The 12,069-nt window shown below is 43.7% G+C and overlaps 1 protein-coding gene across 2 annotated transcripts in view; it reads left to right on the top strand.

The window, feature by feature from the left end:
- Window positions 1-9,086, top strand: part of RALA (RAS like proto-oncogene A) — a 76,375-nt gene extending 67,289 nt beyond the window's left edge. For both annotated transcript variants that reach the window (XM_021703642.1, XM_021703643.1), the window contains exons 4-5: window positions 871-1,045; window positions 7,086-9,086. In XM_021703642.1, coding sequence (XP_021559317.1) covers window positions 871-1,045; window positions 7,086-7,208 — 298 coding nt within the window. In that variant the 3' untranslated portion in view covers window positions 7,209-9,086. The remainder of the gene's footprint in view (window positions 1-870; window positions 1,046-7,085) is intronic.
- The last annotated feature ends 2,983 nt before the right edge of the window (window positions 9,087-12,069 follow it).

Below are 12,069 nucleotides of genomic sequence, written 5' to 3'. Positions count from 1 at the left end.
GACGGCCTATAACTTCTCTCTAAACACAAAATCTATACTCAAGAGATATCTGGCCCTTGTGGGGCTTTTAAAAACATTTAGTGGGACCATCGATACGAGGTAATAAGGATATGAGTAAGAATAAGAATGGTGCTCTCTCCCTCTGTGGTCTTCCTCCCCAAATCCCATGACCCCAGTTTAATCACAAGAAAAACATCAGACAAATCCCGGTTGAGAGATGTTCTACAAATGAGCTGACCAGCAAGTCTCAGAACTGTCAGGGTCATCAAAAACAAGGAAAATCTGGGAACTGTCAGAGCCACATAGAGTCTAAGGAGAGCTGATGACTAAATGTCATGTGGGATCCTGGATGGGATCCTGGAACAGGAGAAGGACATTAGGTAAACACTAAGAATATCGAAATAAAATTTAGACTTCAGTTAATGATGTATCAGGATTGGCTCGTTAGTTGTGGTAAACGCATACACTAGCATAAGATGTTACCAGTAGGGGGAACTGGGTGCAGAGAGTACGGGAACTCTGTACTGTCTTCACAACTTCTCTGCAAATCTCAAACCACCCTTCTCGTAAAAGTTTATTTTTAAAAAGCATTTGGAGGAAGTTGCACTTCCATTTTGTACCTCTACTGCCATATTTATATTGTCTTCTCTGGTGTATTGTTCCTTCATCAGAAAAGTGAGTATGTAACACAAGTGATTGATGATAGAATGAGGAGGTCGTGCTGCTCATGTCCCACCATGCAACGAATGAGCTCATTGTTACTGTAAAGAAACATGTAAATAAATGCTCATTGCAGATGGTATTTGTTATTTTGTTAGTCTAACACATGGGGATAATATTAATATTTCTTTCTCATTTCCTCTCATCCAGGGAGCAGATTTTAAGAGTAAAAGAAGATGAGAATGTTCCATTTCTGCTGGTTGGTAACAAATCAGATTTAGAAGATAAAAGGCAGGTTTCTGTAGAAGAGGCAAAAACCAGAGCCGACCAGTGGAATGTTAACTATGTGGAAACATCTGCTAAAACTCGAGCTAATGTTGACAAGGTAAAGGGCGGCCCTTCTTACAGCTACATCGTGTTAACAATACATTGATTCGCTCTAACTCCGCTCCATTGTGTCTAGAGATTTGTGCAACTTTCGAACAGTGATTTAATATGTGCTGATTGTTATCCACCCTGAACGCTCAAGTACAACATGTTCAGAATTTCTTACTTCACCTTGTCCTCAGGTTCCCAAGAGACATTGAAATACGAGACACCACTTTTTTTCTAGCACTGACAGGATTTCTGACCTGAATCTCTGCCCTTTTTAAATTTTTCTTTTTACTTAATCCTGATGGGCTGGGTAATTTATTTATTTATGTTTTTTTAGATTTTTTTTTTTAATTTATTCATTTGAGACACAGAGATACAGAGAGAGAGAGAAAGCATGAGCAGGGAGAGAGGCAGAGGGCGAGGGAGAAACCAAACAGGCTCCTCGCTGAGCCAGGAGCCTGATGGGGGGCTCGATCCCAGGACCCTGGGATCATGACCCGAGCTGAAGGCAGATGTTTAACCATCTGAGCCACCCAGGTGCCACTGGGCTGGGTAATTTAGAAGGCAGGGTGTTAAGTCCCCTGAGCTGACACCTGCCCAGCCCCATGTAGGTTCACTCCCAAGACAAAGGAGCCCCAGATGAGAGGGCTTCGAAATTTTTTACTACACCTACACTCCCCACCCTCAACCTGTTTTTCCCTCTGCCCTCTTCTGTATCTCCCCCCTTTGCTCAGGTGGCCCTTTCCTGAGTCCAGATGAGGAACACCCTTGTCTCCTTTCTAGGAGCCAGCCCAGGTGCATTATTTCATCCTGCTGCTGGAGACCTACATCTTCAGTGTTCAGGAAAACTGCCCCCTGGGCTGAGGCATGGGCTCCTTGAGCGCCCCATGTAGGGCCTTTTCCAGCCATCAAGCATCTCAGCTCTGCCGAGTGCCTCGCAAACTCTAACTGGCAGAATCGTCTGTGAAACTTCATAAAAACGGATTCCTGGGTCTGACCCCCAGAGATTTTGATTCATTTGCTGTGGGTGGAACTTGAGAATTTGCATTTCCAGTAAACTCCCTGGTGGTACAGACTATGGCCCAGGGGACCACACACTTCAAGTAACACTGCTTCTGGGTGGCCTCAAGTTTTAGTGAACTGGTCTGCTTGTTGCCTGTAGATTTATAACGCTGATCCAGAAATCATTAGGCTAAAAAAAAAATTAGAGATTCTTAAAAAAAAAAAATTAGAGATTCGTTCTGTTCATTTATTGTAGGTCTTAAGACAATGTCATTATACTGTCTTAAGCCGATTAGGTTTTTTTGTCACGTGGTCAGATTCCTATAGGCCCAAGATACCTGTACAAAATGAGTGTTACAAGATTTCTACTCCGTATACTGGTTTCTCTAAAGCTATGGCAAATGTATTTAAACTACTAATGAAAATATGTCTTAAAGTTCAGTGTGTTTGGAGTTTTGAGAGGCAACATTGAATATTAGCGTTGTGTGTGTATTGGGGTTCCTCCTAATTGATGTCTTGAGCAGGTAGAACACACTCTGTTAAAACCTATTTGAACTGAGGGGAATGGGCAGAGGAGGCGAACAGGAACCAACCAAGCCATGAAGCTGTCGTCCCAGCGATCCCTATGGTGTCATCTGCTTGCATGAATTTTTTTGCCCTATGCATATATTGTCAAAGGAAAGCTCAAGGTATAGGGCTATTTTAGTTACTCTCGCTGCATAAGAAACTGTACCCCCAAAACTTACAGGTGAAAACAACCATTTATGCTCATGGAATCTCTGGGCCGAGCATCTGGACAGCTCACAGGGGAGATGGCCTGTCCCTGCTCCACAGTGTCTGGTGCCTCCGCTGAAAAGCTTCAGGTCTGGGAACTGGAAGCCTCTCGGCTTAGCTTCTAAAGACCGTTAACACGTGTCTGGTTCAGCCAGTTGATGCTGGCTGTTGTCCAGGGACACCTCGGTTCCTTGCCATGTGACCTTTTCCAGGTGCCCTACTTGAGGCTTTCTTCCAGCAGGGAGGTAGGGTGGGTGCCAAGGGCCAGTGTCACAAGAGAAGAAGAACCAGGCAAGAACCACGTCACCTTCTCTGACCCAGCCACGGGAGTTTACACGGCATTATTTCCGGTTTGTTCTCTTGCCCGAAGGAGGCCCAAAGTCCGTCCCTCCCCCACCCACCCACCCCGAGTCAACAGGAAGGGGAATGGACTCCCAGCTCTTGATGGAGAGTGGCAAGACACTAGAAGAACACAGAGGGAGTATTGCTATGGCCGGTTTTGGAGAGTGTAGTCTGTAGCCAGTGGTCACCTCTCCAAAGCAAAATTAGATGCATTGTGGCGGCTTGTAAACCAAGGTACAGGTTCATACTGAATACTGTGATTGCATGTACTGCTACCCCCTGAAGAGTGCACATGCCGGATAAAATACCTCAGTGGCTAAATACAAGTAATTCGCAGCAGCTATTCAGTTTCTAGAATTAGGTGCTATGTGGTTTCTTGCTGAGGAAATCATGTTCGTAGTTGAAAGAGCTCATACTCAGTAGTGTTGATAAGACACAGGCACTGTGGCCAGCACTAGGCGTGCATCTTTAACCCCGTAAAGCAGAAGTGCTCTTCTCATGCTCACTTTTTAGATGAGGAGCCTGAGCTGTGGAGAGATGACATACTGGAGTCAAGTTCAAAAGGCCAGTGATGGCAGCTGCTGGCTCTGGGCGTGGCCGACTCTGGGGCCCACATCCTCTCGCTCTTCTACTCCACACGGTAGTTGGAGTACCTGTGGTTCCCCCACTGGGGTGTGTGTCACCCACTGTGGGAACCTGCTACAGGTTTTTCTGGGCTCGTGAGTGTTAACATTATCTCCTATTATATTGGGAAGTGTCTTGTTTTGTCACAGAAAACAAATCCTAGCTCCCCTACAAGACATTAAGGGCTCATGCCGTGTCCTCTTTTGGATTCCCAATAGACTATCGAATGAAGTTTCAAAGAGGCAGATTTTGAATCCACCCTGTGAAAAGCTTCGTGACCATCTGAGTGGTCGAGCCGGGGCCTCACCGGTCTCAGAGGCCATGTCTGTCACAGAGGAGACACCCAGAGGCGAGAGGACCCCCTGGCAAACCTGCTTGCGGACTCACTGGGTGCCAGGTTCATCTCATGACCTTGTTAGTGGCCTTCTGGCTAAACGCTCTGACTCTCTAAAGCGTAACTCCAAGGTTACTCCTAATTTCTAAGGAACGTCTTGGAGGAATGGAAAGAGGTTGAGCAAGTAGATGGATGTCAAAAAGGAGAGTATGATTCTACATGAAGAGCCAATTTTATGTCGGGAAAAGAATTTTAGTAGAAATGTACTGTATTTTTAATTTTTTTTTCATTAAAAACATGAACACATGCTTATTGTGTAAAGAAAAATTCGTAGTAAGGAGAAAAAGGGAATCACTCTTCACCCAAATTCCACTCTACTCCCCTTCCTGTGAGGTAACCAGTGGTAACTCAGGTGTGTCTTTCCAGACGTTTATCTGCATTTAAAGACCAGTATATAGAGTCTAAGGGAAGGCTTGTGTTTGCTTGTGTTTCCCCTGTATAAATAGGATTTTTACAGTATATATACTTTTATATACTACTTATACTTATATACTTATATACTACTTATACTTTTATATACTACTTATACTTTTATATACTATATATACTTTTATATACTATACTAGTACATTTATATACTACATATATATAGTATTTCTGTGTATGTAGATCATGCATTTCTGTAGTTTGCTTTTTAAAAATTTTATAACAGGGGTGCCTGGGTGGCGCAGTCGGGTGAGCGTCCAGCTCTTGATTTCTGCTCAGGTCAGGATCTCAGGGTCGTGAGATCGAGCCCCACATTGGCCTCCATGCTGGGCATGGAGCCTACTTAAAAAAAAAAAAAAAAAAAGTTTTCTTCCAAAGTTCACTCCATAGTGATGCATCTGCATCAGAAAGCTTCAGGGGAGCCCTCTGACGTTACACGTAGCTGGTTTGGAAGCTTCCTGCCTCTGCTGGCCCAGCTTTGGGCTCGAAGGCCAAAGGCATTCCAAAATCACCCCAGGGAAGCCAAGGTGCAGCAAGTGAGGCAGAGACCCCTGGGGTCTGCGTCACTGTGTGTTTCAGTCTCCTGCATTCTCTGCGGGTTTTCTTTGCTTCGTTTTTCCCTGTTCTAACCATTCGCACCCCTTTGTTGGTCCTGTGTCCATTTGACTTAAGCCATTAGTCTCTAATCACTTGCCTTTTTTTTTTTTTTTTAATAGCTTCCTTGCTTTCTGACTGACTTTTTGTTTCTTGCTCCAGATCAGGACTCAGCCGTTTATCTAAGGAACACTGGTTCCCTTGGGAGGAATGGTATTTAGCAGCCATAGCCTGAGGACGAATGCGCTCACCATTGTTAACGTCATTGTTTCAGAGCCTTTCAGTGAAGTGCTGGGAAATGTGTATTATTAAAGAAAACAGATCATGAGAGCATACTGTTACTTCTAATTCAGTTTTAGCCTTCAGGATTTTCTGCCTCTCTGACTTTTGTACCTTCTCTCTTACACTGAGGGCTAACCTACATTAGCATGCTTGCTCTCTTACCCTATCCTGCAACGTATATATAAGATTGTGCCCTGTTCCTATTAACAGCTAAATTACAAAGTGAAGTTTAAGATTGGTCTTGTTTTGTTTTTTATTTGTTGAGGTTTTGTTTTTATTTTTATTCTTAGCTTCTATTCTGAGATGTATATTCCGTATGCTGTGTTTTAAAGTCTCTTGAGTTCTTTCCTCTGTATAATTATGTCACCAACTCTGTGTGTAGTTCGTCTTAATTTGTTTTAGTTTGATTTTCAGTCTTTGGCAGCTGCTTTTTTGTGTTTAATTTCATTTTTTAATATGTAGAACAGTTAGTTGCCAAAGTAGAAGTTGTATAATGAAGCATATTCAGACACGCCTCACTGTTCCATGTCCCCTGTTCCCTTCATCCCGAAAATAATAGTAGTGTTTGGTTTATCATTTCATCATTTCTGTTTCAGATGCAGGCAAATCCACATAACTCCTGCAGGTAGCTCTCTACCTACGCTTTCCAGCACCTCGCTTTTTCAGTTAGCCTTTCCTTCAGAGAGCTAGAAGCACACCGGCCATTACATAACATATATTTGTTTACTTACAACAGTCACAATGCACAAGCTAACTAGAATTTTTGAAATCTTTGTTTTCCGTTGGGTTCTTAATAAATCGGTGTGGTGTCACTTCTTACTTCATGCTTATGAGAAAAAGAGAGAAAACAGAAGTAATAACTGAATTTTTTTAATTCAGAATTTTAGAGTATAGACCATGAAAGTTATTCATCCAGTCATCATCCACATACTCATAACTCTTTGTGTACGGTGTGAGCCCATGTCCTTCTAGACCCTTGTCTGTCTGCCCTCAGACATTTGTTAGTGATATTTAACTTTCGAGTTGTTACACTAGTCATTTTTAAATTATTATGCTAACAGCTCTCATTTGCCAGTTTCTAGACATCAGACAGAATTGATAAAATCTCAGCTATGTTGCAACAAAGAAAATTGTTTTCTTAGTACCTGGTATCAAAACGATAAAGGAAGCACTCATTTTCCTCAGCTTTGTTTCTAAAAATGGAGCTGAAGGAAAACAAGTTATTAAATACAAATTTTATTAAACATAAATTAATTACCTTTAAATATCAGTTGGTGAAATACATTCATTAATTGTATAAACGGAATCCATTGAGCTGTAACTTTGGAACTGTCATCATTTGTAGTGCTCTTGTCTTCTTTATCTTGAAAATTGGGATGGGAAAATTAGGTTATATGATGTGACCAATTTTACCGAAATGTGTAACTCAGAAAATTTCCCAGTATACTTGGAGAAGGAGACTGGTTTTGTGCTGTCTCCTCCCTCTACTCCCCAAACAAGAGCTCTTAAGTAGTTATTCTTAGTTAATTCCCAAGGCTTACTGCTGTGGTTCCAAGAAGTACCAACCTCATATTATCTGTTGGCTTTATTTACCCTGTTTTCTTCTTTCTAGGTATTTTTTGATCTGATGAGGGAAATTCGAGCCAGAAAGATGGAAGACAGCAAAGAAAAGAATGGAAAAAAGAAGAGGAAAAGTTTAGCCAAGAGAATCAGAGAAAGATGCTGCATTTTATAATCAAAGCCCAAACTCCTTTCTTATCTTGACCATACTAATAAATATAATTTATAAGCATTGCCATCGAAGGCTCAATTGACTGAAATTACTTTAACGATTTGGAAATTGTTATGTATCACTAAAAGCATGAATTGGAACTGCACTGAAAGTCAAATTCACTTAAAAAAGAAATCAATGTGGCTTCGCCAAGAAGCACAGTTCAACTTCTTTCATAATTGCCTACATTTATCGCGGTCCTGAATGTAGCGTGTGGGCTTGTGTTTCGAGGGCAGTCTTTCTGGAACTGTTAGAGCTGAGACGGGGTGGGGGGGATGGGAGGAAAGGCTACTTCCTCTGGTTTATTATAAAGCTTAAATTTTATATCATTTTAAAATGTCTTGGTCTTCTACTGCCTTGAAAAATGACAATTGTGAACATGGTAGTTAAACTGTACCACTTTTTTTAACCATTGTTATGCAAAATATAGAAGAAAAGTGATTGGCATGATTGTTGCATATAGTTAAATTGAGAGTAATTCATCTGTGAACCTGCATCCATTACCTGGTGATTAACGTGGAAAAGTGGTGTGAACTTGTACATGGAAATTTTTGAATATGCCTTAATTTAGAAACCGAAAAATGCCCGGTGACATCATTCTGGGTGTGTCCTCACTGGTGCCGTGGGCCCGTCGCCCCGTGTGTCCTGTTGAGAGCATATTTTCCTGGTACGGAGTACAACTTTTGTGTAGAAGGTTCGTAAAACATAAGCGTCTGCTAGGAGTCTGTCCAAATGTAAAATGTGTGCCATACTCTGGTTCTTGAACGCAAGGGTCCAGAGCATCTTGATTACTTTTAATTAACTGTAAGGTAGTTTGCAATGAAGGGCCAGCATATACTTGTAAGATAATTTTAGACCGTGAGGGTTCAGCACAGTCACGTTTCAGTGATCCCTCTTTTTCTCTAAGATGCCAGTCCCTGGAAATCCCTTTCTGCGAGCGGTGAGCATGTGTTAAGCTGTTGGTTTCTCTGGACCAGGGCACAGGAGAAAGGTCATTACTGCTGCTGCATTGTGCGCTGGGACACTTGGGGAAGGCGGGCGTGCTGGCCTCTTGTTAATTTCTCAGTCTGTGCTCAAGAGGTGACAGCTTGGCTCTGGGAGAGTTTTCAGGAGTCTCTCTAGTCCGCGTTCATCAGCAGAACACCAGAGCCACATTTTCCTGACGCTAACACCAGGCAGTCGACCCCGAGGGTCGTGCAGAAAGCCTGTTTGGCAAATGCAGGCCACACATGGGCTTGTGTCGCCGTTGGGTGGTGCGCCCACTGGAAGAATTCTAGCGTGCTATTGGGGAACGTAAATTCAACGGGAAATATACCGCTGCCCAGATTTTTCTTCTCTTCTTCGGACTGGGGCTAAGACAGTTGATGCAACAAAGTTCGTCTTTCTTTTTTGCTCAGTCCTAATTTCAACAAGTCAAAGATGTGTTCAGGCATTCCAGGTAACAGGTGTGTACGTAAAGTGAACAAAAATAGTCTTTTTAGGAACTCTGCTCTTTAGGTATTACATCTGACTTGTCATGTTAAATATTTGTCCTTAAAGGGTTTGAGATGTACATCTTTCATTTCATATTTTTCATAGGCTATGCCATGTGCAGAATCAAAGTTACCAATGTAACACCGGCCCCGCGGGCCCAGCGATCTCCATGTGTACTCATTGCAGTCTTATTTAACCAGGGGTCCTAACCACTAACATTGTGACTTTGCTTTAGACCTTTCCTCTCCTGGGTACTGAGGTGCTATGAAGCAAACTGACAAGGATGCATCACATGTCAGGCTGATGCCACTACCCGATTGGTTTATTTGCAATTTGAGCCATTTAATGACCAATAAACTTCCTTTTTTTAAATGCTTGTGGTGTTACTTGATGTTTACTATATATATATATAACACATAACATTCAGACTTACCAACCTGGGCATCTTTACAGGAGATTTTAAAACAGCTAAATTCCCGGGCACCTGGGGGGCTCAGTCAGTTAAGCGTCTGCCTTCAGCTCAGGTCATGATCCCAGGGTCCTAGGATCAAGCCCCACGTCGGGCTCCCTGCTCAGCGGGAAGCCAGCTTCTCCCTCTGCCTCTGCCTGTCGCTCCCCCTGCTTGTGTGCTTTCTCTCTCTGTCAAATAAATAAATAAAACCTTAGAAAAAAAAAATAACGCTAAATCTCCTTTGCTCTCAGTGTAGGGCTTTCTTTTGGGTAATGCCAGATTCCCCAGATGACAGTAGCATCGGTGCTCGGCGGCAGCCCGGGCTCAGACGGGGGAGAATCCCATGTGCACGATTGCAAGGAAGATACCCGTATGTGGTCATGAAAGTCACACTGTGTGCAGTACTTTTAGAATACTACTGAAGTTCAGAATGACTAGGGGATGGCTTTATACTCATGTTCTAATCAGAATGATCCCCACAGATCATTTAATTTCCAAATTGTGGCAGGAGTCATCACCCTGCTACCATCTCATCAAGCCTCAGACCATTCATTCTCCCTCACATCGGATGTCTGGTGGGAAATGGTGGCGTATTAACTGTCGAACAGCCTGTGGGTTAGAAACGATCTGGCCCGATTTTGACTGAGCACTACCTTTTCAAAATCCAGTTGATTTTAATTTCTTACTTAATTCATGAATAGCGCCAGAATGAGCACGTTTGAGTTATAATCGGCATAGTTTTAACCTCACTGAGCCCATTTTTAAAAAGATTTTATTTTGGGGGAGAGAGTGAGCGTGCATGTGCGGGGATGGGGGGCGCAGAGGGAGAGAAGCAGACTCCCCGCTGAGCGTGGAGCCCAACTCCGGGCTCAAACCCACGACACTGAGATCATGACCTGAGCCGAAACCAAGAGTCGGACACTTGACCGACTGAGCCCATGGACCTATTTTTAACACCAATGTAGGGTATGCTGTTAAATATTACATACCAAAGGTTAGATTAAGTTACAGTCTTAAACTAAATCAGAATGTCATGTCTCAGAATTGTGCGACAAGGACATAAAACTTAATATTTGGCAACCTTATATTACCACCTTTAGAGTAAAACCATCAAAACATTTACCAAAAGTTCCCACAAAGTTTTCAAAATAATCCTTTTGATTGAATCCAGTGTGATAAGTATCCTTCAGCAAATTACTTTGGAAGTCAAGAGTGGCAGGTCAATAGAGGTCTTCATGCCTTTCCTTTTCAGTAGATATGTGTGTGCCCACTTGTGGGCACTGCTGGGAATATAACAAGGGGAAGGACAGACATGAGTGAGGGGCGACTAGAGATTCTCGCTGAAGAAAGGACCTCTGTGCCCCAAGCAGAAGGAGGGAAAGTTAAAAAAAAAAAAAAAAAAAGGATGAGGTCTACTTACTCTGAGCTAGACCCCCTATGATTGGGGATCTCAGATGGGGTCCCATTTCTTATGATTGTCAACATGTAAAATAATCATAATAAGGGGCACCTGGGTGGCTCAGTCGGTTGAGCATCCGTCTCGATCTCAGCTCAGGTCATGATCTCAGGGTCGCTGAGTTTGAGCTCCGCATTGGGTATGGAGCCTACTTAAAAAGATAATACAGGGGCGCCTGGGTGGCTCAGTCGTTAAGCGTCTGCCTTCGGCTCGGGTCATGGTCCCGGGGTCCTGGGATCGAGCCCCGCATCGGGCTCCCTGTTCCGCGGGAAGCCTGCTTCTCCCTCTCCCATTCCCCCTGCTTATGTTCCCTCTCTCCCTGTCTCTCTCTCTCTGTCAAATAGATAAAATCTTTAAAAAAAAAAAAAAAAAAATAATAATAATATAATAGCAAACTGCATCCTATATGCCAGATACTGTATATATGTATTTAATGTTCATCCTGCGAGGCAGGTGCTATCACTAACCCCTTTTTTGCAGATGAAGGAACAGGCCAAAGAGCAGTTGAGTAACTTGTCCAGGGGAGCTTTGGCCATCTGCATTCTCAGTCTTCGCAGAACACCATTTCTGGGGGGCAGGCAGGGCCGGGGGCTAATCTGATAGAAGAACAAGATGGCTTTTAGCAAGAGCCCCAACGAGAAAACAAACAGCTGAAGCCTTTAGGTGCCTTCGAGCACCCAGGAGGAAGCGCTCCGAAGGGCAGAGTGTTCCAAACAGCCGAGAACCAAGAGTGTGTTGAATGGAAGGGAAAGGAGTGGACAGATCTGAAAGCTAACATCTCCGGGGCCCCCCGCGGCAAGGAATTTCAGGCTGTAGCCCCGGGAGTTGTCTACGGACTGACCTTGGCAAAGGATGCCCGACGTGGTGGAAAGATCCTCAGATGTATTTTCCAGAGTCCTAGAAGTTGGCTTAGAAAGGGCCAGAGCCACCATTCATTCCATCGGTCTTATAGGCCGGCATGGGGAGGAAATTGCCCAAGATCACACGAGTCATGTAAGAACCAGAATTAGAATGCGCGTGTTGGCTTCTGACTGCAGCTCTTCTGATTGTTCACCTTTCCAACTTGTGGGTGGTGCCGAGGGTGCTTTACCTGGAGACAGCGCGGGAGAGACAGAGGCTCCCAGAACCCGGCGAGCTGACTCTGCAGGCCGGCCTCTGTGGCTTCTCCGTGGCCTTGAGGAGCTCCCACAGGCCTCAGGTTCTTGGTTGTAAAACAGGCAGTCACTGCCTACCTCCTGGGATGATTGTGAGCATGGCCCAAAGAATACACTATGTTTACTACAGGGCATACATTTTTTAAATGCAGAGGAAGGTTCTAACCGTGCCTGGCCCCCTGTTAATAAAAACCATGCCTGTGTGACGTTCTGTTGGGCACTGATTAATCCAGGCGGATACCTCCTGAGTCCATGCATTTTGTGCTGGCATGTGAGAATAAAAGGAACTAG

The sequence above is a fragment of the Neomonachus schauinslandi genome, chromosome 12 (assembly GCF_002201575.2).
Source record: "Neomonachus schauinslandi chromosome 12, ASM220157v2, whole genome shotgun sequence".
NCBI classification, from domain to species: domain Eukaryota; kingdom Metazoa; phylum Chordata; class Mammalia; order Carnivora; family Phocidae; genus Neomonachus; species Neomonachus schauinslandi.
The sequence above is the reverse complement of the archived record's forward strand: the minus strand, read 5'-3'. Positions and strand labels throughout refer to the sequence as shown.